The 27,373-nt window shown below is 45.0% G+C and overlaps 1 protein-coding gene across 2 annotated transcripts; it reads right to left on the reverse strand.

The window, feature by feature from the left end:
* Positions 1–2,177: 2,177 nt before the first annotated feature.
* Positions 2,178–27,286, reverse strand: ATP6V1E2 (ATPase H+ transporting V1 subunit E2). 2 transcript variants are annotated; one of them, XM_027555175.1, is made up of 3 exons: positions 27,200–27,286; positions 26,014–26,200; positions 2,178–3,143 (listed from the first exon to the last, which is right to left on the reverse strand). In XM_027555175.1, exon 3 carries the CDS (start codon positions 3,039–3,041, stop codon positions 2,361–2,363), a length of 681 nt encoding a protein of 226 aa, XP_027410976.1. In that variant the 5' UTR covers positions 3,042–3,143; positions 26,014–26,200; positions 27,200–27,286; the 3' UTR covers positions 2,178–2,360. The 2 variants fall into 2 exon arrangements, with proteins under 2 accessions (XP_027410976.1, XP_027410977.1); XM_027555176.1 differs by lacking the exon at positions 26,014–26,200 and having other exon boundaries at positions 27,200–27,272.
* Positions 27,287–27,373: the final 87 nt, after the last annotated feature.

Genomic DNA, 27,373 nt, shown 5'->3' on the forward strand with positions numbered 1-27,373 from the left:
GCTCTCTGGGATTTCCCTGGCGGACCAGTGGTTAAGACCCGTCCAATGCAGGGGGTGTGGGTTCGATGCCTGGTGAGGGAACTAAGACCCTGCATGCCAAGCAGCTTGGTCAAATATTTAAAATAAAGTCCTTCAGTGACCCCTCATCACCTACACCCTGCCTCCCCTACCCACATTCATCTACTTCCTGAGCAGGGCACACTGCACCATGTAATCAGGCTCTGTCCATCTTTTCAGCCTCATCCACGTCACTTCCTGTCACTCCCACACTCCATCACACTGAACTACACACAGGTCCTCAAACACAACTTGCTTTTACACATCTCAGGGACTTTCCAAATGCTCTCCCCACCCCTGACTCCCACCTTTACCTGAAGTTTTTCCCCAGTTCAACTGCCAACACCCCAGAGCCTTCTGTGGCCCTTTCCTTCCACCTACTACTGTATTTCTACAGCATGCTGTATACAGCACTTCTGCATTGTTTCATCACCAAGTTCTCATCTGTGAATGGGTCCGTAACTAGTGAAAGAACAGGGCCAGATGGTCTTTGCAGCCGAGCAGCCAGCACAGGGCCTAGCTCATTCCTGGCATTCAGAAAATTTTCAATGAATGACTGAGTTTGCAATTCAAAAGGGCCCACAAAGATGACATCTTTTAAGGAGTCTGTCCAGCTAACAAAGACACCCTTTTCTCATAGAACTGACCCTAGACACCAACTGGACTGGAGATGGACATCTGATCTGAGCTGGGCCAAATGGACTCCTTCTCAGAAAAGAGGAACTGACTCTAAGAAAAGCAAATTTGTTTCTGAAACTACAACATGTAGTGCACGCACGCTTAGTTGCTCAGTCATGTCTGACTTTTTGCGACCCCATGGATCCCTCCAGGCTCCTCTGTCCATGGAGGTGGTCCAGGCAAGAATACTGGAGCGGGTTGCCATGCCCTTCTGCAGGGGATCTTCCTGACCCAGAGATCAACCCTAACAAACGTTATGCCCTCCTTCCCACCAGTCCCCAAATCTGTGTGTTCTGCCAAGTGTCAGGGAAGTCAAGCCACGCATCTCCCATTCCAATAGGCTAGCTGATCCAATTCACAGTAGGCAGGTGAATCCCGGGGTCATGACCTCCACACTGAGATGTGCTCAGTATCTGGTGGGTAAGAAACCCATGCTCACCAAGTTCCCTGCTGGATGTGCCATGGAGCTGCCAACCTGGGGCAGAGATGGCCACCATTATGTCCAGCCCTAAGCTTCTATGAAGGATACAGACCTTCCCTGCATACACTGGGCCCTAACCAGGGGCAGAGGGCACTAGTGTTCACTGGTTGAGGGAGAGGAAGGCAGGATCTTGGAGTACCAGGGAGCTGAGAAGTGGGTGCTCAAGAACCCATCCCAGAGAGATGAGTAGACTTCAAGAGTTAGTACTTGCACACATGAGCCAGGGCTCAAGCCCCTGGCACATGCACTGAAGTCCTACTGGACTTCACTTATAAAGCACACATTCAAAGATAAAAGTAAGAACTTCAAGACGGTTAGCTACCGAGCATTAGACCTCAGTTCAGTTCAGTTCAGTCACTCAGTCGTCTCTGACCCTTTGCGACACCATGGACTGCAGCACGCCAGGATTCCCTGTCCATCACCAACTCCTGGAGCTCACTCAGACTCATGTCTATCGAGTCAGTGATGCCATCCAACCATCTCATCCTCTGTCGTAGACCCCAACTGCTGGGCAATTCTGAGCATGGAGCTCTGTGTGACTGCACTCATCATACGCCCATGAAGTTGACCCTCTACACAAGAAAAAGAGTTCTGTGTGGGCGTGCATGCTAAGTCGCTTCAGTCGTGTCCCCCTCTCTTTGACCTTATGGACGGTAGCCCACAAAGCTCCTCTGTCCATGGGATTCTCCAGTCAGGAATATTGGAGTAGGTTGCCAGGCCCTCCTTGAAAAAGAGGTCTAAACCTTATTAAGTAAAATAAGAACAAGAAGCTGAAACAAAAAAAGAAAAACACACTTCAAATGCGTATTAAAGAAATTTAGGACACTCAGACGCATACATCAAGATTACCATTCACATCTCAGCTGAAAGATGAGCTAACGAGCAGATGTCTCTATTTCTTTCAGCCCAGACTGTAGAATTGACCAGGAGCTCTAGAATGTATAGATAAAATGGAATTCGATTTATAAGCATTAAGTCAGGCTTTATTCCAAAGTATAATGCCTTTAGCTAGTCAGAGAGTATTTGATAAAGATAGACTAATCCCAGGGCAAAACAGAGGAGGAGATATTACCAGTTTGCTTTGCCCTAATAGGTTATGCTTTTACGGCTTAGAAGTTCAACAGGAGCTTCACTTTCCAGAGGCTTATACAAAAAACTTCCTGTTGGCATTGGCTCCAAACAAGGCCTTTCGTATTTCTGGCATCTTTTGCTGGGATAAGAGATCCAGGCGACTTTCCAGAGTATTAGAAACCATTATTCTCTGATCACTACTGTAGACCTCCACACCTCCAGTTGTGTCTGTAGCCAGTTGCACCTCTTTGTCAACTTGAACTTCCACACATCTGTGGGAGACTGCGGTGTACTGGGGGATGGCTCTTTGCACTGCAGCCTCCACCAGGAAGTGGTCCTGTGGCCTGCAGCGTACAATCACCACAGGCTCCAGCAGTCGGAGCAGACCCTGGAGCACTAGTTTATCCAGCAGCCCCTGGTAAAATTCTGGGTCTGTCACAATCCGGCTGAGTCTCAGCTTTGCATCATTCAGCAACTCTGAGATGAGGTCGTTTCGGGCTCTCAGGACTTTCAGCCTTGCCTGATTCCTCAAGGTAGACATCTGGATTTTCTTCTGCTGTTCTATCTGCTTCTCTTTCTTCTCATAATACTCCATAATCTTCAGTCGCTGGGTTTGCACAAGGCGTCCTTTCTCAATGTTGAACTCTTCCTCAGCCTTGGCATCTATTTCTTCTGCCTTCTCATTGGCTTCCTGCTCAATGAAAGCCATCATGTGCTTAATCTGCTTTTGCACATCGACATCACTCAGGGCCATGGCTGCTCCTGGAAAGGGAGGTAGAGGAAGAACTGGTGGACCTCTGGTTCCTCTGACTTAGGGCAGAATTTCAGGTGTGTTTCCGGAGCTCCACTTTCTGAGCTGTGGAGTGTATGAAGGGAGGAAGGATAGAGTTAGGGTCCAAAGGGAAGGATCACAGAGACCATTTATTCATGACTCATGTCACAGATGAGGAAACTGAAGCCCAGAGAGGGAAAGCAACTTGTCCAAGGTCTTACCCTAGTAGAATCAGACTCAAACTTGGGTTCCTAGAGTTCCATTTTTACTACACTCATCACCTTTTTGTCATCAAATAATATGAGACAATCAAGACAAAAGATTTCCAGCCAGCAATGGCTCAATCATAGATAACAAGTGGAGAGAATGGAAAGGTCAAATTAATACAAAAATGGAAAGTGTAGGCACATTTCAGGTTGGAGAGGGCTGAGGGAGTCATAAGAAACTTGTGGTTAAACAGGATTCAATCCAGGAAGGTTGCCTAGAAAAGGAAAGGTCTTTAGTGCCTCAAATGATACGAAGAGACACAATACTCATGGACAGATAGTGGCACCCTGGAGAGAACTGGAGGTGGGAGAGGTTGACGCTAATCCTTTAACTGGAAGTGGTTTCCAAACCTAGATGTACGTATAAATCACCTGTGGGCCTTTCAGGAATACAGCTTTCCAGGCCCCACTCCAGAATACTGAATTAGAAGCTCTGCCAGTAGGGTCTGCGTGGGAATCCATATCTTTAAGTCTCTCTGGGCCCTCCTACACTGTTGGTGGGACTGTAAATTGGTGCAGTCACTATGGAGAACAGTATGAAGGTTCTTCCAAAAACTAGAGTTGCCAGATGATCCAGCAATCCCACTCCTGGGCACACATCCAGACAAAACTATAATGTGAAAAGATACCTGCACCTCTAAGTTCATTTCAGCATTATTCACAAAAGCCAAGACATGGAAACAATCTAAATGTCCAAGAACAGATGCATGGAAAAAAGATGTGGTATATATATATTCACACACACATATATACAATGGAATCTTAGTCATAAAAAAGAATGAAATAATGCCATCTGCAGCTATATGGATGGACTTAGAGATTATCATGCTAAGCAAAGTAAGTCAGAAAGAGAAAGACATATATATATAACTTATCTGTGGACTCTAAAATATGACACAAACGAACTTATCTACAAAAAAGAAACAAACTCACAGACATAGAGAACAGACTTGTGGCTGCTAAGGTGGATGGGATGCAGGGGAGGGCTGGACTGGGAGTGTGGGACTAGCAGATGCAAACTATTATATATAGCATGGTTAAACAGCAAGGTCCTATGGTATAGCATAGGTAACTATATTCAATATTCTGTAATAAACCATAATGGAAAAGAAACAAAAAAAGACTCTCTGGGATGCTTAATGAGCCCAGGCAAATGATATAGGAAATTTTAAAAATGACATATGAAAAAATAAGACTAGCAATAAAGAGGCAGAAAATATTAAAAAGAACCTAACAGAAAATTTGAAGCTAAAGAATATAATAGCTGAATTGAAAAATTCACTAGAGGTGTTCAACAACAGACTTGATTATGGAGAAGAAATAATCAGCAAACTCAAAGATAGGCCATTTGAAAGTATCCATTATTGGAGAAGCAAAATTTTTTTTAAGTGCAGAAAGTCTAGGGACATATGGAACACCATCAAATGGATTAATATATGCACTATGGAAGTCCCAGAAGGTGAGGAGAAAGAAAGAAAGGAGCAGAAAGCTTATTTGAAGAAATAATGACTCCAAACTCCCCAAATCTGAGGAAGGCAATGGACATCCAGATTCACAAGCAAAAGTGAAAAACCAACCAAATCATGTCTCTAAAACAAATCGCTGAAACATGGGGACAGCAGGAGAGGGACAAAAAATGCTGGAAGACAGAAAACAATGAACAAACCGGCAATAGCACATCTTTCTTTTACAAGTAATTATTTAAAATGTAAATGGATTAAACTCCATAATCAAAAGCTATAGAGTGGCTAAATGAAATTAAAAACAAAACAAGATCCAATCCTACGCTGTCTCCAAGAGACTCACTTTAAGAACACACATAGGCCGTGAAACACATATTCTTTTTACTTTCAAGTGAAAAGACAGAAAAAGACAGTCTATGCAAATGGTAACCAAAAGAGAGCAGGAATGGCTGTACTTAAGTTATATAAAATATACTTCATGTAAAAAACTGTCCTAAGAGTAAAAGAAAGACATTTTATAAAAATAAAGGTCAATTCAACAAGAAGATATAATAACTATAAATAGATACGTACCCAACATCAGACTACTATGAAGTAAACATTGACAGGACTGAAGAGTAATAGACAGGAACACAATAACAGTAAGAGTTCAACATCCCATTTTCAATAATAAATAAAATATCCAGAGAGAAGATCAATAAGGAAACAGAGGACTGTAACAATGATACAGATCAAACAGACCTAACAGACATAGCAAAATATTCCATGAACAGCGGCAAAATACACATTTTTCTCAAGTACAATTTTAACATTCTCCAGCATAGATTACATGTTAGGTCACAAACCAAGTCTTAACAAACTGAAAAAGACTGAAATCATACCAAGCATCTTTTCTGACCACAATGCAATGAAACTAGAAATCAGTAGCAGAAGGAAAAATGGAAATTTCACAAGCATGTGGAAATTAAAATGCTCTTGAACAACCAGTAGCTCAAAGAAGACATCAAAAGGGAAATTAAAAAATATCTTGAGACAAACAAAAATGAAATACAACATACCAAAACTTGGGATGTAGCAAAAGCAGTGTTGAGAAAGAAGTTTATAGTGTTAAAAGCCTACAAGTAAAAAGAAGAAAGGACTGCCCTAGTGGTCCAATGATTAAGAAACTGCCTGTCAATGCAGGAGACACAGATTTATCTCTGGTTCAGGAAGATGCCACATGCCTCATGATGACTTAAGCCGGTGCATGACAACTACTGAAGTCTGCACTCTCTAGAGCCTGTGCTCCACGACCAGAGAAGCCAACACAATGAGAAGCCCGCACACGGCAACCAGAGGAAGCCTGCTCACAGCAACAAAGACCCAGCACAGCCAAAAATACATATTTTTTTAAAAAAAGAAGAAAAATTTCAAATAAGCAGCCTAATTTTATACCTTTAAGGAACTAGGAAAACAAAAACTAAGCCCAAAATTAGCAGAAGGAAATAATAAAAATTAGGGCAAAAATAAATGAAATAGAAAAATGGAGGGGGGGGGAATCAATAAAACTAAGAGCTTTTGAAATGATAAAACTGACAACCTTTAATTAGACTAAGAAAAAAACAGAAGACTCAAATAAAATAAAAAATGAAAGAGGAGACATTACTAACAGTGCCACAGAAATAAAAAGGATTATAAGAGATTACTATGAACAGCCATATGCCAACAAATTGGAAAACCTAAAAGAAATGGATAAATTCCAAGATACATACAACCTACCGAGACTAAATATAAATAGAAAATCTGAACATAGCTATAACAAGTAAGGAGATTGAATCAGTAATCAAAACCTCCCAGTGAAAAAATCCCAGGACCAGGTAACTTCAAAGGAGAACCCTACCAAAAAAAAAAAAAAAATTAAAAAATCAATGTCAACTCCTTGCAAACTCTTCCGAAAAATGGAAGAGGAGGGAGCACCTCCAAATTCACTTTAAGAGGTCAGCATTTTTTCTTGGGCTCCAAAATCACTGCAGACAGTGACTGCAACCATGAAATTTAAAGATGCTTGCTCCTTGGAAGAAAAGCTATGACAAACCTAGACAGTATATTAAAAAGCACTTTGCCAACAAAGGTCCATATAGTCAAAGCTATGGTTTTTCCAGTAGTCATGTATGGATGTGAGAGCTGGACCATAAAGAAAGCTGAGCACCAAAGGATTGATGCTTTTGAACTGTGGTATTGGAGAAGACTCTTGAGAGTCCCTTGGACCGCAAAGAGATCAAACCAGTCAATCCTAAAGGAAATCAACCATGAATATTCATTGGAAGGACTGATACTGAAGCTGAAGCTCCAATATTTTGGCCACCTGATGAGAAGAACTAACTCACTGAAAAATACCCTGAAGGTGGGAAAGATTGAAGGCAGGAGGAGAAGGGGATGACAGAGGATGAGATGGTTGGATGGCATCATTGACTCAAGGAACATGAGTTTGAGCAAGCTTGGGGAGATGGTGAAGGACAGAGAAGCCTGGTGTGCTGCGGTCCATGAGGTCACAAATTGTTGGACACGACTGAGCACCTGAACGACAATAATTACCCTGATAACAAAGCCAAAGACACTAAAGAAAACTGCAGCCCAATATCCTTGATGAACACAGATGTAAAAATCCTCAACAAAATATTAGCAAACTAAATTCAAGAGCATGTTAGAAGAATTATACACCATGACCAAGAGGGATTTATCCCTAGAATGCAAGGATGGTTCAACATATAAAAATCAATGATCATACAAATGATCATTCAACATGCAAAAATCAATCAGTGCAATATACCACATTAATAGAATGAAAGATAAAATCACATGATCATTTCAGATGAAGAAAAGGCATTTGAGAAAGTTAGACACCCTTTCATGATAAAAAAACAACCAACAAAGTAGGAATAGAATGAAATTACCTCAATATAATGCAGGTCATATATGAAAAGTGCACAGCTAACATCATCCACCTGGCTTCCCAGGTGGCGCTAGAGGTAAAGAACCTGCCTGTAATGCAGGAGACATAAGGACATGAGTTCAATCCCTGGTTCAGGAAAATCCCCTGGAGAAGGAAATGGCAACCCACTCCAATATTCTTGCCTGGAGAAACCCATGGACAGAGAAGCCTGGAGGGCTATGGTTCATGGAGTCGCAAAGAGTCGGACACGACTGAATCGACTTAGCACACAGCATCATTCATACTCAACAGTGAAAAAATGAAAGCTATTTTTCTAACATCAGGAATGAGGCAAGGATGCCCACTCTTGCCACTTTTATTCAACATAGAATTGGAAGTCCTAGTCACAGCAATTAGACAAGAGAAAGACATCAAAATTGGAAACATACAAGATCAACATACAAAAATCAATTGTTTCTGTAATATTAAAATGAATAATCTAAAAAGAAAATTAAGAAAACAATTCCAATTATAATATAATCAAAAAGAACAAAATACTGTGACTAAATTTAACCAAGGAAGCTAAATACTTGAACACTAAAAACTACAAATTACTGTTGGAAGAATTTAATGACACAAATAAATGGAAAGATAACCTATGTTCATTAGAAGACTTAATACTGTTCATACTACTCAAATCGATCTACAAATTCAATACAATCTCTATCAAATGCCCAATGGCATTTTTTTTAAGAAATAGAAAAAACAACCCTAAAATTAAAATGAAACCACAAGGAATCCTTCACAGCAAAAACAGTCTTGAAAGAGAACAAAGCTGGAGGCGTCACACTCCTAACTTCAAAACATATTACAAACCTATAGTAACTGAAACAGTATAGTACTGGTAGAGAGACCAATATAAACAGGATACAGATCCTAGAAATAAACCCACACAAACACAATAAAATGATCTTCAACAAGGGTGCCATGAATACGCAATGGGGAAAGGACAATCTCTTTAACAAATGGTACTGCTGCTGCTGAGTCATGTCAGTCATGTCTGACTCTGTGGGACCCCATAGATGGCAGCCCACCAGGCTCCTCCGTCCCTGGGATTCTCCAGGCAAGAACACTGGAGTGGGTTGCCATTTCCTTCTCCAATGCATGAAAGTGGAAAGTGAAAGGGAAGTCGCTCAGTCGTGTCCGACTCTTAGCGACCCCATGGACTATAGCCTACCAGGCTCCTCCGTCCATGGGAGTTTCCAGGCAAGAGTACTGGAGTGGGTCGCCAGTGCCTTCTCTGAACAAATGGTACTAGGAAAACTAAATATCCTCAGGCAAAAGAATTAAATTGGACCCTTATCTTACACAGAAATCAACTCAAAATGGATTAAAGAATCCCATATAATCCAACAATTTCACCTCTGGAGATTTACCCAAAAGAATTGAAAACAGGATCTCAAAAGAGATATTTGCATTCTCATGTTCACTGAAGATTTACTCACAATAACCAAGAGGTAGAAGCAACTTAAATGTCTATTTATGATTGAATGGATAAAGGAAATGTTGTATATACATTCAATGAAATATAATTTTGCCTTAATATGACAAGGAAATTCTGTCATATGCCATATCATAGATGAACCTTGAGGACATTATTATGCAATGTGAAACAAGTCAGTCACAGGAAAAATACTACATGATTACACTTAAATGAGGCATCTTAAGAATCAAATTCATAGAAGCAGAAAGTATAATGATGGTTTCCAGGGGCTAAATGGTGGGGAATTAGGAAGTTGCTGTTTAATGGGTATAGAGTTTCAATCATGCAAGATGAAAAAGTCCTAGAAATTGGCTATACAACAATGCGTATATAGCTAGTACTGTACACTTAAATTTTTTGTTAAGAGGGTAGACTGTATGTTACCTGTTTTTTTTAATTGGAAAAAAAAAAAAATGCTGTCCCCGAAAGATGTACCACTCACCAAAGCTTGTCGGAAAAACATACCCATGTTCATGACAAAGACCAAGACTTTGGGTTCAACTTTGCAAACTGTCATCGGAAGTTAAAAAGAAAATAATTTAGCCCATCCATTCTCCATTATTTTAGGATGTAATTTTTCTTAAACTGCGCTTTTGTAAGTAAACAGCAAAACATTCTCTGTTCCTAAATAAGACAAGTCCATTAAATTTTTTTTTAAGGCTCTCTGGGTAACCCTGCTGATCACCAGCTTTGAGAGTGTAATGAATGTACAGAGATTCACTGTACATTCTGTACAGTGTAAATGAAAGACAGAGAGTGGGAGATGCAGGAAGTTGCAGGTTAAGTGTATAGAGGAAAAAATGTACCAGACAAATCCTTACCAGCCCCCCTGCCAAGGGCCAGCCTTTGCTCTGGTGCCGGAGTCTGCAGGCAGAATGTGGAACTTGGAACACCTACTGGAACCTGGCACTGTTGCTTCCTTCTTTCTGCAGACGACCCTCTCAGTCTGACCTGGCAGCTCGAATTGAAAGAGCCAGGCTGTCACTGGGGAAGGCGAGCCAAGCCCGCCAAAAGGAGGTTAAGAGGAATTTCCTTGGCACACAGGCTTGGGCTGGGGGATGTGCTTGCACACCCAGAATCTCAATTAAGTTGGCACACGGTGGGCTTCAACTCTGGGGTGGGCCCACCTTAACCAAACCATCAGAGACAGATGTGTGTGTGAACCCAGGCAGCCAGTTTCTTAATTTACTAATGAAAGATACAGCCGTCAAGCTGGCAGGTCATGGCCCTCTTTGTATGTGAGTCACATGGGAAGCCAAATGCAAAAGTTGTCTAGTGAGAAACCAGGGCAAACAAAATGTGCCAGATGGTCTCTAAGAATGGCACGCTGGCCACAGGTGCTGGCATGCTCTGGTCCATAAGCGAGGACATCCTCTCCAAGTCCAGACAGGGCTCAACGGGGGCATCACTGGCTTCCACAGTGTAAGTAATCTTCTGGAGTAAGATTGCTGGAATTGAGATCCTAGTTCAGCACTTAACATTTGTATGACTTTGGGGAATCAGCTCATGCCTTGAAGGCTCAGTTTCCTCATCTGTACAGTGGAAATAATAATAGCATGCACATCATAGGATTATTGTGAGGCTTAAATGAAAGAAGTGAGTGTTTAGCATAATGCTAAGCACACAGTTAATCGTCATGCTTGGCAGTTCCCATCATCATCAGTGTCACTACTAGACTGCTACTGCTTTATACCTAGCTCTTCTCCTCTGCTTTAAGCCTCATCATCGTCCCTCTGTATATGTACAGAGACTGCTTTGATTTCCATTCTCAAAAGTAAGTAGAAACACGTCCTAGTCTTGCTTCCTTGTATTCAACTTAGTAACCCTGCAAGAAGCTTGAGAACCTCCCAGCGCTTCACGGCATATTCACCCGTGATCTCAGGTGGCCAGCCATATCCTTGGTGATGGGAGGTGAAGTCCTGGAATTTCAGGGCTCTTGGGCTGTGGGGGTGAGGTGGAGTCATCTCACAGCCTGTAACAGTCCCTGAAACTGCAGTCCTGAGTTCTCATACCTCCTCTGGGACTCCCACTTCTAATCAGTCTCTCAGTGCTGGGACTTGAAAGCAGCTGCACGGTGGGGCAGGGCTAGAAGTCAGGGATTGAGCAAGTGTCTCCGCAGGAACGCAGCTGCCCGTATAATGCATCTGGCTGATGTAACTTGCAGTCTGTCTGGGATGGGGATTATGAACTCACATGAGCCTGTGGCTCAAACAAAACAATGAAAAGGAGCTAAGAAATATGAAACATACGTGTCTGCTCTTGCACGAGGGCACAGGACTCTCCCGTCCCACAAGGCAGACTTGCACTGTAAGTGGCATCTGTCCTGCCCGTACTTGGTAGGGGACAGCACCCAAAGCTCTCAAGATGGTCTTACTCCCATAAACTATTCAATACCAAGGTCTCTTCACTGCCCCCCAGACACAGCAGGCTCAGCCCTACCTAACTCACATAGCTTGTGATCACACAGTTCCCTCAGCTAAACAGCCTTCCTCTGCTTCTCTCCACTTAACTAAATCACATCTACATCTTCGGCCCAATGTGAGTCCCACTACCTCCTTGACCTCTGGACTCCTCCTCAAAATGACAGCATGGCCTATTTTCCAGATATAATTCACAGTCTTTTGATGCTCCAGTTACCTTGCTTCCTCCAGGAAATTCCTTGAGGACAAAAATCTCCTTCTCTAGCAGGGGTTGGATGCAGACTCGTTAAACATGAATTGATTGGATTAAAGGCTTGAGGCTGGGGTGGGGGGAGTACTTTTTTTTTTTATCGTGAATTGTAACACACATTCAGAAAAGTATACAGCTTAATGAATTATTATGAGGCAAACTTGCAGTAACCGCACCCAGGTCAAGCACAAGGACATTACCAGCACCCCCAGAAACCCCTCCTTATGACCTTGGGGAAGAAGACATTTCAAAGCTGATGATTTTATATTCATAGGCATAAGAGGTGTTCTTAGAGGAAGTGTGGGCTTGGAAATCTCTCTTCGCCAGTCCTCACCTACAGGAGCCTGTGTGCACCTTGGAGAATCCTCGTCACCACGAGAGGGAGGAGGGGAAGCAGGCATGCTTGGGGGGCCAAATGTGTCTGTCAGCCTGGAACCCTGTCCAGACCCTGATGCTACTGTTCCTCATTCCAGCTGGGATTTGTAAGTCTGAGAGGTCATGTGTCCAGGTCTGGGATCCCTGGTTTAAGGACAAACAGCACCAAACCGGGGCCTCCAGCCACTTAGAGATGACAGAGTAAGCAAGGAAAGGGTGCCCGGGGCAACTTGCAGGGCCCAGGAAGTGGGTGAGGAAATTCAGAAAAATAAGGACTCCTCTGGGGGGTTTAAAATACTTAATATGTGGAAAGGGGGGGGTCCCCTTTTCTGTCTTTGGACAAATATTTGCTGAACATCTACTACATGCCAGGCACCATGTAGGCACTAGAGATAGAGAACAAGCAAACACCAGCCCTGCCTCCCAAGCCCACGATGTCATAGGAGGGACCAACAGGTCAACATGAAGTCACACTACAGGGTGGCCTGTTAGCAATCAGCAGCTCCAAGACAGCTAGGTGAGGACTTCGCTGGTGGTCCACCGCCTAAGACGCCAAGCTCCCAGTGCAGGGGGCCAGGGTTCGATCCCAGATCAGGGAACTAGGTCCCATACACTGCAGTTAAAGATCCCACATGCCACAACTAAGACCTGACATGGCCAAATAAATATATAGTAAAAAAAAGAAAAAGGCTAAGCAAATGAAGGGATCCAATGCCTAAATCCCTCCCTCCCAAGTTCACCATGGGCTCTTTTATAATGAATTGCTCTGCAACCATTAAGCTATGTAGCGGGTGGTTTGAAACACACCATTAGTGACAACAAATGCTTTCGATGCAGGTCACTTCCCTGGTAGCTCAACTGATAAAGAATCCACTTGCCACGTAAGAGACCCAGGTTCTATCCCTGGGTTGGGAAGATCCCCTGGAGAAGGAAATGGCAACCCATTCCAGTATTCTTGCCTGGAGAACTTCATGGACAGAGGAGCCTGGTGGGCTACAGTCCACGGGGTCTCAAGAGTCAGACACGACTTAGTGACTAAACCATCACCACCACTTGGAAAAGGTAGCAAGTTGGTATATTCATGAAGGAGGGTTTTCCAAATAGATAAGAATCAATCAAGTTGTTAGGGATACCTGACTCGAAGCAATGCCTTGGGGTTTCCAGAAGGACTCTGGCTCAGAAACGTGGAAGGGTACCTGGACCCAACATAGGAAGGAATAAGAGCAAGCAGAGGACACAGGCTGTATGACTGTGACTGCAGACTGCAGTAGAAGGAGTGGTCCTCTGGGCAAAGGGTCAACCTCGGAGGGAGAGGCACGGATGGGGATTGAAGGACAGACACTTGAGAAGCAGGAAGAGAAAGTGAGAGTCTTTTGACAGGGAGAACGCTGTGGGCAGAGGCACTGTGCTGGGAATGTGTAGGAGGTCTGAGCGCAGAGAACAGATTGGATCAGCAGCAGCAGACAGGCCTCCAGTGGCAGTGGGAGTGAGCGATGTCTAGAAAGTCGGAGCTCAGTTGGGGAAGATTTGAAATGTCAGACTGAGGGCTGGGACATGAGGCTAAGGAGACCCATTAAAGGTTTTGAGTAGGGATGTAACTTGGCCAAACCCGGGTTTAGAAAGATTAGCCTGGTGGTGGTGAAAGCTGGAGAGTCTGGCTTGAAGTAAATGCCAGGTCAAGACTGCATGGATGCTTGGACAAGAACATGAGAACAGAGGTGGAAGGAGATGTGGTACCAGAGCTGGCAGGTTTGAAGACTCAGGGTCTGGCCCTGGCAGCACCTGCCGAAGCTCCACCCACAGAGTTGAGCTGCTCAGCTCAGTGTGAAGATACAGGAAAGCAGGTGTGAGGCACACTGCTCCTTTCAGAGCCAGCTGGGGATAGAGAAAGCAACAGCCAGAGAGTTCATTTGGTGAGGAATTAAAAGACCCGTCCCCCCAGAGAGGAAATCAGAAGTGTTCACAAAGCTTTATCTCTGCTTCAGTTGCTGATAACTAAGAGGACACATACAGTTTTAATCTAAGAAATCCATCCCAGTGGCAAAGCAGGCTGTGATTGGGACTGGAGAAAGCTAATGCCCACAAGAGGCAGGCAGGTAATATAAAGTAGAGAATCAGGTAGGGTCAGAGACATTTCTTCCCCAAATAATGTACATTAAGAATTTACAACTTAGTTTCTCCTTTTCACACATCTGCAGGAAGGCTACTTGGAAGGAGTCCAGTTCTCCCAGAGAGCAATATGCTACAAAGTTGCATGGCTAAAGGTTTGCAGTGGTGGCTCCCCCACCTCCAGAACAAAACCCCTTCCTTTCTTTGCTGCCTAAAGGGCTCAGCCTTCTGAGTCTCCTGGAAATGGGGACTTGGGGGCACAAGTTCTCATATTTTAGGGAAGCTGGAAATCCCATTTGAAAAGTAAAATCCTTTTTTTTTTCTTTGTCTTATTGTGGTAAAATACACATAACAAATTTTTGTCATTTTAACCACTAAGTAATGTTCTGCTGCTGCTGCTAAGTCACTTCAGTCGTGTCCGACTCTGTGCAACCCCATAGACGGCAGCCCACCAGGCTTCCCCGTCCCTGGGATTCTCCAGGCAAGAACACTAGAGTGGGTTGCCATTTCCTTCTCCAATGCAGGAAAGTGAAAAGTGAAAGTGAAGTTGCTCAGTCGTATCCGACTCTTAGCGACCCCATGGACTGCAGCCTACCAGGCTCCTCCATCCATGGGATTTTCCAGGCAAGAGTACTGGAGTGGGGTGCCATTGCCTTCTCCGAAGTAATGTTCAGTGGCATTAAATACATTCACATTGTCGTGTGACAGACATCACCAATCATCTCCAGAATGCTGTACCCATCAAACACTAACTCCTCATTCGGTCTTCCCGCATTTCCTGGCAACCACCGCACTGCTTTCGGTTTCTATGCATTTGACCATCCTCAGTTCAGTCGCTTAGGGATGTCTGACTCTTAGCAACCCCGTGGACTGCAGCACGCCAGGCTTCCCAGTCCATCACCAACTCCTGGAGCATGCTCAAACTCACATCCATCGAGTCGGTGATGCCATCCAGCCATCTCATCCTCTGTCATCCCCTTCTCCTCCTGCCTTCAATATTTCCCAGCATCAGGATCTTTTCCAAGGAGTCAGTTCTTCACATCAGATGGCCAAAGTATTGGAGTTTCAGCTTCAGCATCAGTCATTCCAATGAATATTCAGGACTGATTTCCTTTAAGAATGACTGGTTTGATCTCCTTGCAGTCCAAGGGACTCTCAAGAGTCTTCTCCAACATCACAGTTCAAAAGCATCAGTTCTCTGATGCTCATTTTTCTAGAGCTGACCACTCTTGAAACCTCTTGGGAGTGGAATCATTTGTCCTTTGTGACTGACTTATTTCACGTAGCAAAATGTACTCAAGGTTTATCCATGTTGTAGCACTTGTCAGAATTTCCTTCCTTTATAAGGCTGAATAACATTCCATTGTATGTACCTATCACATTTTGCTCAGTCGTCAGTGGCATTTGGGTTGCTTCTACCTTTTTGCTATTATGAATAACATTCCTCTGAGTGTGGGTGTACAAATATCTGTTCCAGTCGTTGCCTTCAATTATTATAGGTATTTACCTAGAAAGGGAATTGCTAGATCACATGGCAATGCTCTACTTTTTTGAGGAAACTGTGCCATTTTCCACAGTGGCTCCACCATTTTATATTCCCACCAGCAATGCAACAAGGGTTTCAATTTCCCCATGTCTTCACCAATATTTGTGATTTTCTGTGTTTTTGATAAAAGCCTTCCTAATGGGTGTGAGGTGGTACTCATTTTGGTTTTGATTTGCATTTTCCTAATGATTAGTGATGTTGAACATCTTTTCATGTGCTTATTGGGCATTTGTGTATTTTCTTTGGAGAAATGTTTATTCAGGCCCATTTTAAAAACCAGGTTGCTTTTGTCATTTAGTTGTAGTTCTCATCACTTTGTGGTCCTGAGCACTCCAGCTGCCAGCCAGGTAGCCAGCCAGCCAGCAAACAAAGCTCCCAGATAGGGTTTTTCAAAGTGTGGGCTGTAAAACCAAAAGGAATAGAAAATCCAAAATTCATTACATGTAGTGAGCTTAAGTGCTGTTTGTCAAATTTTTGTCATATATATGATGCATACATACATATGTATTCTGGTGCACAATGAAAATGTATTTGTTAACTGTGATTTAACATACAAAACAGAAGAATTGATACTTTTGAACTGTGGTGCTGGAGAAGACTCTTGAGAGTCCCTTGGACTGCAAGGAGATCCAACCAGTCCATCCCAAAAGAGACCAGTCCTGGGTGTTCATTGGAAGGACTGATGCTGAGGCTGAAACTCCAATACTTTGGCCACCTCATGAGAAGAGTTGACTCATTGGAAAAGACCCTGATGCTCGGAGGGATTGGGGGCAGGAGGAAAAGGGGACAACAGAGGATGAGATGGCTGGATGGCATCACCAACTAGATCCACATGAGTTTGGGTGAACTCCGGGAGTTGGTGATGGACAGGGAGGCCTGGCATGCCGCAATTCATGGGGTTGCAAAGAGTCGGACATGACTGAGCGACTGAACTGAATATACAAAACATTTGAACAACAGTGACCTCCAGACTTTCCTGATGGTCTAGTGGTTAAAACTCTGTGCTCCCAATGCAGGGGACTTGGGTTTGATTCCTGGTCAGGGAACTAGATCCCACATACTGCAACTAAGCCCCAGTGCAGCCCAATAAATAGTACTTCTAAAAACAAAGTGACAACGAAAAACTCTGACCTCAAGTTAATTGAATCCAACCTCCTTAGAAGGCAACCAGTGTTACTCAAGCAGACCCTGGAAATTCTCCCTCAATCGATCTATGGAAGTATTCATCCCCAAACACATCTCTTCTAGGTGGGGATGGGGGTGGGTGGAAGTGGTCTGAGATTCTGGCTACATGACATATGAGGAGCATGGTCACTCAGGCATATCCAAATTTTTGTGAGCCCATGTATTGTAGCCTGCCAGGCTCCTCTGTCCATTGAATTTTTCAGGCAAGAATGCTGGAGTGCGTTGCCATTTCTTCCTCCAGGGAATCTTTCTGACTCAGGGGTTGAACCTGCGTCTCCTGTGTCTTCCTGCATTAGCAGGCAGAGTCTTTATCTTTATGAGCCACCTGGGAAGCATGAGCAACTTACATGGCTAATATCTACTGAGCATGCCCCCAGGGGCTGGGCGGTCACAGGACATCATGGGATGGTAGCTGAGGGTAGGAATCAGGCTGCCCCTGAAGTAAGAGGCCTCTCTCTGCCCTGGATGCCCCCATGGGTCATAACTGGTGTCATGAGAAGTGCAATGGATGGAGCATCAGAGGTAAAGGGTTCAATCCTGATGTCACTCACAGGCTGGGTGATCTGGATAAGGGCTCACAATCTGTTCGAACTCCCTCTGGATAAAGACACAAAGCCTCATCTGTTTACAGAGAGGGTGTTACTGAGGAATTCTGTGAAAGCCAAATGCTGTGTTAAATGCTAGGTGAACCACAGGTGTCCTCATTCACAAAACACCACCCCAATCATCCTGCCCTTCCCAGAACCTCAAGCTGCCTTGAGGTAGGAGCAGGCCAGTAGTCATACCCCTCGAAAGCCCCCAGGCAAGTGGAGGGTGGGCTTGAGGTCATCCAGGAGCCCCAGGACACAAGCTTTTCTAAGGGAGCTGGCTGCCCAACTCTCCAGCTGGTGGGCCACGGTCAGGGATAGCCTAGAAAGAGCAGATGCTCTGCTTGTTCAATGTTTGCTACCTGTTCCCAGTTCAGGGGATGCATTCAGATGCCAAATGCTTCTCTGCTGCTGCTGCTGCTAAGTCGCTTCAGTCGTGTCCGACTCCGTGCGACCCCATAGACGGCAGCCCACCAGGCTCCCCGTCCCTGGGATTCTCCAGGCAAGAACACTGGAGTGGGTTGCCATTTCCTTCTCCAATTCATGAAAGTGAAAAGTGAAAGTGAAGTCACTCAGTCGTGTCCAACTCTAGCGACCCCATGGACTGCAGCCCACCAGGCTCCTCCGTCCACGGGATTTTCCAGGCAAAAGTACTGGAGTGGGTTGCCATTGCCTTCTCCAAATGCTCCTCTAGTATTGACTTAATGTTCGCTGCTATAGGTCCTGACTGGCTTCACCTCTGCTAAGAGACACAGCTCAAGCCCAGAAGCAGGGAAGCTACTGGCTTGCAAGGAAGAGAGTGTATCCACTCAACTGTGTCCCTCACGGTGCACAGGGGCTTCCATATGACATAGTTGGGAAAAGCTCTTTCTGACCCCCTCTGTGCTCATCTTAACACTTTGCCCAGAGATCAAACCAGTCAATCCTACAGGGAATCAATCCTGAATATTCACTGGAAGGACTGATGCTGATGCTGAAGCTGAAGCTCCAAGCCAGCTGATGCAAAGAGCTGACTCACTGGAAAAGAGCCTAATGCTAGGAAAGATTGAGGGCAGGAGGAGAAGGAGGCAACAGAGGATGAGACGGTTGGATGGCATCAGTGACTCAATGAACATGAATTTAACCAAACTCTAGGAGATAGTGAAGGACAGGAAAGCCTGGTGTGCTGCAGTCCATGTGGTTGCAAAGTATCAGACACAACTTAGTAACTGAACAACAACAGAGTCCAGTACATAGCATTTAAGCATTATCTGTTGGACTCATAGATAAACGGATGGATAGTGAGGAAAGAGTCTTCTGTATAGACTGTCACAATCCTAGGGATCTGCAACTCTTTTTCAGATGGAGGAGAGAGGAATGTGAAGAGGTGCTGCAGTGGTTGCCCCAGGGAGACACCTCCTCCTGTTCCACCCACAAACTTGGAACATAGAGCTCAATAAGAATTTAACTCCCTGTGGCGTTTCACTCTGTGCCTGCACATGAGTGGAAACAGTGACAGATTTTATTTTCCTGGGCTCCAAACTCACTGCAGACACATGACTGCAGCCATGAAATTAAAAGACGCTTGCTCCTTGGAAGGAAAGTGATGACAAACCTAGATAGTGTACTAAAAAGCAGAGATATCACTCGGCTGACAAAGGCCCATATAGTCAAAGCTATACTATTTCCAGTAGTCATGTGAGAGTTAGACCATAAAGAAGGCTGATTGCCGAAGAATTGACAGTTTCAAACTGTGGTGCTGGAGAAGACTCTTGAGAGTCCTCTGGACAACAAAGAGATCAAACCAGTCAATCCTAAAGGAAACCAACCCTGAATATTCATTGGAAGGACTGATGCTGAAGCTGAAGCTCCAATACTTTGGCCATCTGACGCAAAGAGCTGACTTGTTGGAAAAAGACCCTGATGCTGGGAAAGACTGAGGACAGGAGGAGAAGGGAGCAACAGAGGACGAAATCGTAGGATGGTATCACCGACTCAACGGACAAGAGTTTGGGCACACTCTGGGAGACAGTGAAGGACAGGGAAGCCTGGCATGCTGCAGTTCATGTGTTTGCAGAGTCGGACACCACTTAACAACTGAACGATGAGCAACTTAGCATAAGCAACGGACTCAAGAGAATACTCCCTCCTCTCTGGTACTCAGTCTTGAAAAGTCTCCTCAACTCAGCAAGACCACTAAGGTCACCTTTGGTTCATTTGTGCACTGCGATTCAGAAAGTACTTCCAGCAGAAAGGGTAATAGAGTTTGCCTCGTTTGTTCCTGTCTTTCAGAAATCACAGTCCTGAACTACATTCAATATCTGAAAACAGGGATTTAGGTATGGTAGAAGTTGGAATCTCTGCTCGCACTGCATGAGGCACATTGAATACAGCGATCCAGTCCTCCAAAGTCGTCTCAGGAGGCTGGAGTTGTGAGGAACAGAAGCTGGAAGTGGTTAACAGAACAGAAAAGGAAATTCTAAGGATTATGCGTGGCTCACAGGATAGTGGCAGGCTAGAGAAGCTGCTCAGGACTGTCTTTACAGGAACCACGCCCAACATATGCCTCAGGACCTGCTCTGATGAGAAAACCACTTCTGGTATTGTTGCTGCCAACAAATTCTAGACAGTCAGTGTATACAGTGGTCACTTCTGCACCAGGAACTCAATTACACCACAACCAGCACCACCACCCACCCTATGTGCCACTTCCTGTATTCAGCACTGAGTTGTGGGCCAAGCACCAAAGCTGCAAGAGTGCGCTCTGTATTTAACTGTAGTCACTCCAGCTCTTGAGTCTGACAAGGAAAGCAGGAGTCTGTAACAGCTTCCACAAGAGTGATCTTTTTCTTCCCACCAAAACTTACAAAGTGGAAGATTCCCCAAATTCAAAATGCGCATATAACACTCAGTGACCACAGGATCCACTATGGAAAAAAAATCATCAACAATCTTGGATGGTTTTCTGGCACTGTTAGAACTGAAGCCTGGAATAAAATCATTAATTTCATTTCTGGAAGATGGATCTATGATCTGGCCTCCTTTGAACCTTACAGGAGGTGGCCACTCCCAGATCATAGAAGTATTCTGTACCAGCAGCCTCTAAGAAGTGTCCTTTTCTATGATTTAGCAATAGTGGCAATGCCATCTGTTATAATGACTGGTCTCCTGACCTAGGATGCAGCAAAAGATGGTTAGAAATGAAGATGGGAAAACATTATTAAGGGTGCTTGAGCTAAAATTCTCAGAGGCTGGGATTTACTTCTGAGTTTCTAGTATGTAACAAGCTAGAAAAAAGGAGATCTAGATGTGTTCTAGAAACATAACTAGAAATGAAATCAAGTGAGCCCGACGTATTGGATTTTTTAAATCATCCTGATCATCAGAAACCACTGACCTTTAAGAAATTGCTGCAGTGTTTAAGCCATTAACATCTCAGCTAAAAAATAGTGTAATACATTACATCTGACCCCTAAGAGAAAAGGATGCAGATGGGAGGTTTTAGTGGTAGGAAGAAAAAGAGGAATAGGTATGGCACACAGTGTGATGCTACAAAGGTGGGCCAGGTGGAGTCTGGGAAGCAGGAGAGCCCTGGGGAGTGAAGAGGCTGCAGTCTGAAGACACTGGGCAAGTATGGAGGAAAGAAGCATAATTGAAGAGCAGAGGAGGGCCTTTCTTGGTGGTCCAGTGGCTAAGACTCTGGGCCTCCAACGCAGGGGGCCCAGGTTCAATCCCTGGTCAGGGAACTAGATCCCACATACTACCAACTAAAGATCCTGAGGGCTGCAACAAAGATCAAAGATCCAGTGTGTGGCAACTAAGACCAAGTGCAGCCAAATAAATAAAAGAGCAGCAGGGACCAGGTAGAAGAATGATTACCATTTTACCTCCTTGCCAATAACTCTAAGAAGGAAGTTGGAAGGGGAAAAGGAGTAACTACTATCAGCCAAGAATCAGGGACTCACACCAAGCTTGGATTCATGTAGTGACAAATCAACTGACTGAAATTTAAAACAAATCACAGATTTGACTTGGATCCTTCTCACCTCCCTCTTCCCTTGAAATTTGCTTTTTCTTTATTTCTAGTATAGCTTGGGGAGACCTTGAATCTTTGACTGTTGGCAACAATCCAGGAGTAATAGGTATTGTTGGTTGCCTCCCCAGCATATATTACCCCCCATGCCTACTGTCCACTGTGCAGGAAACATAGAGTTTGAGGGGGAATAAAACTCTGGCCTTGGGGTGGGCCCTGACCGGCCTAATAAGGATAGTTCCAAGCCCCTGTCCCAGCAATGGTTTCCGGGACAGCCAGTAGCCCAGGCCTAAGGCAATGAGCATCTGACATTCTGCTGGCCACCGTGATGAACTCAGCTAATCTGAAGAGAGGAAGTCCAAGAACTTTGTGTATTAAGCGAATCAAGAGAAGCTCTCTCTCCTGCTGGGCAGTGTGGTATACGGGTGGTAAGGCCTGGACCCGGTGTAACCATTTTGTTTTCAAGAGAGAAAGCAACCTAAGTAGGACGCTGACCCAGAGAGAAGAGAAAAACTGAAAGACGTGCAGGAAATAAAATTGATTCAGGGTTTTGATCAAGCCATACTTGAAGCCTGAGCTACTTCTGGTTGTTTCAATCAAAGAAGTCCATACATTCCCTTTGCTGTTGAAACCATTTGGGCTGACTTTCCTATTCCTTGGAACCCAAAGCATCATGACACCAAATGATCTACTGGAATCCAGTTGTTCATTTCTGGAGTAAATGTGAGGGGACACAAACAAAATGACAGAAAGCGAATACATTTTAGAAACTTAGTGACCTTCTGGAGTTCTACTCTCAGCTTGATTTAGGCAGTTGGTCACATGTTTAATCACCAAGAGGAGATTGGTAAATTTTGAAAAGTTAGGAAGAAACCTAAAGAAGTAAAGAGGATAAAACAGAGAAGATTTAAAAGGGAGAGAAGGGATATGTCAATGGAATCATAACATAGACACCTCAGAGTACCCCAGCCCTTCTCTGTGTTACCAAGCCCTGTGAACTTGGTCATCTAAACTTCCTGCTTCTTCTTCACTTTCACAGCCATGCCTGATCCAGACCTTCTTGACCTCTCTCCTCCTCACTTTCTCTGCCTTCACTCTGGTCCCTTCTAAATCCATGTTCTACACCACTCCCAGAGTGGTCATCTCAAAAGATAGCTCTAAACTTGTCATTTCCAACTGAACACTTTTAATGCCTCCTTCCTGTGGAACATGGGAAATAGTATGAGCTCAGACCAATTATTTTGAAAGCTAGCTCTGCCACTTAGCAGCTACATGACTTTGAGTAAATGTCTTAATTTCTCTGCACATCATCTATCTTGACTGCAGTGATAATACTATCATAGACAAGATTCCTTTACCAGTGACAGAAAACCAATCTACACCATCTAGGCAAAAAGGAAGGGAGGACTTATTAAGTGACCAACTGAAGCCCACTAGTATACAACAGAGTTTCAGGGATACCCAGAATCAGGAACTCATAAATATCCTGTGTCATCCCTGCCACTTTTAAGGGGGATGGGTGGAGAGCACCTCTCTCCATTTTTGTTTCTCTGTGCATTGTTGCTTCATTTCCTTGAGTTGACTATTTTGTAAATGTCTGAAACATGAAGCAGGAATGACTCACTGCCTTTAGGCTCTTATCTTCCAGTTAGTTAGTACCAGTTTTGAATCCCAAATTCAAACTTCTCAAGAAGGATTCTGGTCATCCCATCTGGTGTCAGGTGCCCAGGGCTAATCAATGGAGGTCAAGGACAGGATGTGTATGAAGAGGGCATCTACCATTTAACCATATGATCAGAACCTCCCTGGTGGTCCAGGGGTTAAGGCTCCATGTTCCCAATGCAGGGAGCCTGGGTTTGATTGCATGCCACAACTAAAAGATCCTGTATGCTGCAACTAAGACCTGGAGCAGCCAAATAAATCAACAGGTAAATGTTTTTAAAAAGAAAAAGAAAATAAACCACACTATCACAGAAAGAACATGTAACACAAGCAAAGGGTGTTGTTTTGGATAGAGAAGCCAGTAGGTATTCTCTATGAATTTTATCTTGCGTGGTTATTTTGGGGGTGTAATAGGATGACCTATGAAATGAGCAGCAAATACCTAGGACAGTGCCTGGGCACAGTACACAGTGACAGCACACAGCAAATCCTCCTTTCCTCCCTTCATCACATCCTTACTGCCAGAGCCACTGTTTACCTAGCTAGTGCCTTTGTCTGGATAGCAAGGAGATCAAACCAGTCGATCCTAAATGAAATCAACCCTGAATATTCATTGGAAGGACTGATGCTGAAGCTGAAGCTCCAATACTTTGGCCACCTGATGCAAAGAAAGAACTCATTGGATAAAGACCCTGAGCTGACTCACTGAAGGCAGGAGGAGAAGGGGATGACAGAGGATGAGATGGTTGGATGGCATCACTAACTCAATGGACATGAGTTTAGGCAAACTCTGGGAGACAGTGAAGGACAGGGAAGCCTGGCGTGCTGCAGTCCACAGGGTCTTAGTGACTTAGTGAATAAACTTACAATAACAAATTAAAAAGATGTCCCTCTGTGGGTGGATGCCACCCCACAGGCACAGGTCTGATAAGCAAAAGTGGCCTCTGTGATAAAAAAGTGCCCCTTCTTCCCATGTACACAGCCTTAGGCTAGGGTCATGGCTTTGCAGGTATCACGTGGGCCTTTCTGGGTATCCTATTTCTCCCTTTGCCTTTGTGCAGTGCACAGACTGCCCAGCCCAGGTTGGCCCCGCATGCCCTTAACGTGGCATCCAGAGGCCCATGGCCTGGTAGCACCACACAGTTCTCAATTAAACACAAATCAGTTCTTTCACACCACTAATCCTGCATTCTGTCCACCCTACATGGCTCAGCATTCCCAAGAAGTTGCGTGCTGTTCCTTCTTTCTGTCTTTCCCAGGCATTCTTATCTAACTCCTATTAAACCCCAGGCCAATGACACCCTTCTGCACACCCAGAGCTAGGTACAAACAGCCTTCCTGCACTTCCCAAAGACTGTTCTTCATCCCCTACTACAGCACTGAACACATTATATAGTACTTATCTGTTGAGATCTGTTTCGTCCTTCTAGCTAACCTATCAGCGGGCTGACCTGGGCATCTGGGATAATACTCCCCTCTGCCTCCATATACAACTGGTGGAATCAACCCAGAGCTCGAAGTACTCCTGGCAGTCTGTTTTGGCTTTTCTACGGGCCAAAGGGATGAGGTCACCATCATCAATGAAGTCACCATTGCATGATTCATCTGACATCAGTTCCCCATTTGGAATGTCCTGATATTCCCAGAACTTCTCCCAAAGGATCCAGAACCTAGAGACCCTTCCATCTGTCAAGGTTTTGGAGCTAATCATCCAGCTCTCTGGATCCCCAGTAAATATCTGCCTTTCTGAAAAGCAGTAAAAGAACTGAGAGGCTGGAGTCTTGAATGGAGGAAGCCTTCATCCTCCCAGTCCTGGAACAGACCTCATTATCCCTCATAAAAGCCTCCCCCATGTCTCTAGCAACTGGCCCAAAGCCTTTACCAGGATCTTTCAGAGTACATTGTGAAGAGCTCTAGAGTTGTCAAAGGTGAGCCTTGATCACACCCTATGGACAAGCTCACATTTATAGATGAGAAACCTGAGGCCCTGAGGAGTGGCATGGTCAAGGTCACACTGCTAACTATGGTCAGTCAGTTCAGTTGCTCAGTCATGTCTGACTCATTGCAACCCCATGGACTGCAGCATGCCAGGCTTCCCTGTTCATCACCGACTCCTGGAAGCTTACTCAAACTCATGTCCATTGAGTCCAATCCTCTCATCCTCTGCTGTCCCCTTCTCCTCCTGCCTTCAATCTTGCCCAGCATCAAGGTCTTTTCCAGTGAGTCAGTTCTTCACATCAGGTGGCCAAAGTATTAGCGTTTCAGCTTCAGCATCAGTCATTCCAATGAATATTCAGAATTGATTTCCTTTAGGATTGACTACTGTCAAAGTTGAAACCAAATGTCTTCTCTCGGCTGAGAGTATGCAGTAGCTCCTTAACCTGTCTCAATAGACTCCTTTCAGAATTCTAGTCCCAGCAAATGCTGCCTGAAGAAGTGGTCCTGCAGGCAAAGGAGTTAAGTCCTCCTTTCTTCCCCTCTAGAAGGAAGTGGCAGAGATTGGCCTTGAACTGAGATCTGACTTCAAGACACTGAACTGCCTTCCTTAACCGGGCATTCAGTACATATAAAGTGTCTTTCAGATTGACTGCATAATCTAAAGCAGCTGACAGTGTAAATACTCACACTCAAACACGATGGAGGGGTCTGGTGAGACATCCAGTGGGACTCCACAAGGAACTTCTGACAAGCCAGGATGTCTTTCAGGACAATGGAAATCAGATTTGGGATTTGAGGGTTGAGGCCTCGGAAGCATGGCATGAGTACATAACCAACTGAGCATTTCCCACGGTGTGTTCCCAGAACCTGAATGCTGAAAAGAGGTGGAGACCTTTGGGATAACCACTTCACCTGTCTGCGTCTCAATTTGTTTACCTATAATCTGAGAGAGATCTCAGGGAGACCGTATGGTTGACCTCTGCGGTGCCTCTCAACACAGCGTTTTCTGATCCTGTGAACTGGTGACAGGAAGCGATTTATCTGGCGTCAGCAAGGGGAGGGAGGGTGTGGTGTCAACGTGGAGTGTATCATCCCCGCCTCCCCTGTCCTCCAAGGCCTAAACTTAGAAGCAGCACTTTTGGCCAGTGAACAGATGGGTGTTTCCAGGCTTCGTCCAGGCGGGAGGGCAGGGGTTGTCGCCTGGCTCACTGGCCATGTCTTTGAGCTCTGGGGTGTAACACTCCTCAGGGATCCCAACCTAACACCTTCGAGGGATACTGGGACTGTAAAGGGGCCTCAGAGAATGTCGCCTCTAGGGGGAGCACAGGTACACCCGCAGCATCCAGAGTCGCCCAATCTACCTTTTCTGGCATGGAGGGCGGGGGGTGGAGAGTGCGTCAGTGGTTCAAGATGCTGTAACTCCCTTAGTCACCAGTTTCATAGCAAATGATGTGGACAGCATGGGTTGGGTTGGTGGAGGGGAAGGAAGGGAAACCAAGCCTCAATTCAGGAGTTCCTACTTTCCAGCTCAGGGACTACCGCCACCCCTCCCCTGTCCTCCCATGCGCCCGAAAAAAAAAAAATTTTTTTTTTCAAACTCTCTTGGCCTTTCTTCCTTCCCGATTTCTAGTTCTATTGTGCATTTAGAGGCTAATAGAATGGATCCTGCCTTCCGGGTGTAGTTTAAATATATACGAATAATTTTGCACGACTATTGCGTCATCATAAAAGTCGTCGTGGTCCCCCAAGAGGGCTCCACGTCTTCTCCCAGCTTCGGGGCCTTGGGACGCTTCTGGGCGCTGCGGGCACTTTCGCGAGGAGCCCTCGGCTCCGCCCGAGCGCGGGTTTCTCGGCCCCCCTCCCCCAGTCTCACCTTCCTCCCCGCTACGCTGCTCTTCGGCTCCTCCTCCACGCCCCCTCCCCGCAGCCCCCGCGCGGAGCCAAGCTAGGGTGAGCCGGCAGGGCAGAGCGGCGGCTGCGGGCGGGGCGCGGGGCTCAGGAGCCGGCAGGCGGGCGGGCGGGCGGGGGCGCGAGGCTGGCTGCCCGC

This window comes from Bos indicus x Bos taurus, chromosome 11 (assembly GCF_003369695.1).
Source record: "Bos indicus x Bos taurus breed Angus x Brahman F1 hybrid chromosome 11, Bos_hybrid_MaternalHap_v2.0, whole genome shotgun sequence".
In the NCBI taxonomy this organism is placed as follows: Eukaryota; Metazoa; Chordata; class Mammalia; order Artiodactyla; family Bovidae; genus Bos; species Bos indicus x Bos taurus.

What these genes read in the sequence shown, in the direction of transcription:
- ATP6V1E2 (XM_027555175.1), bottom strand. Translation starts at nt 3,041, where the DNA reads ATGGCCCTGAGTGATGTCGATGTGCAAAAGCAGATTAAGCACATGATG.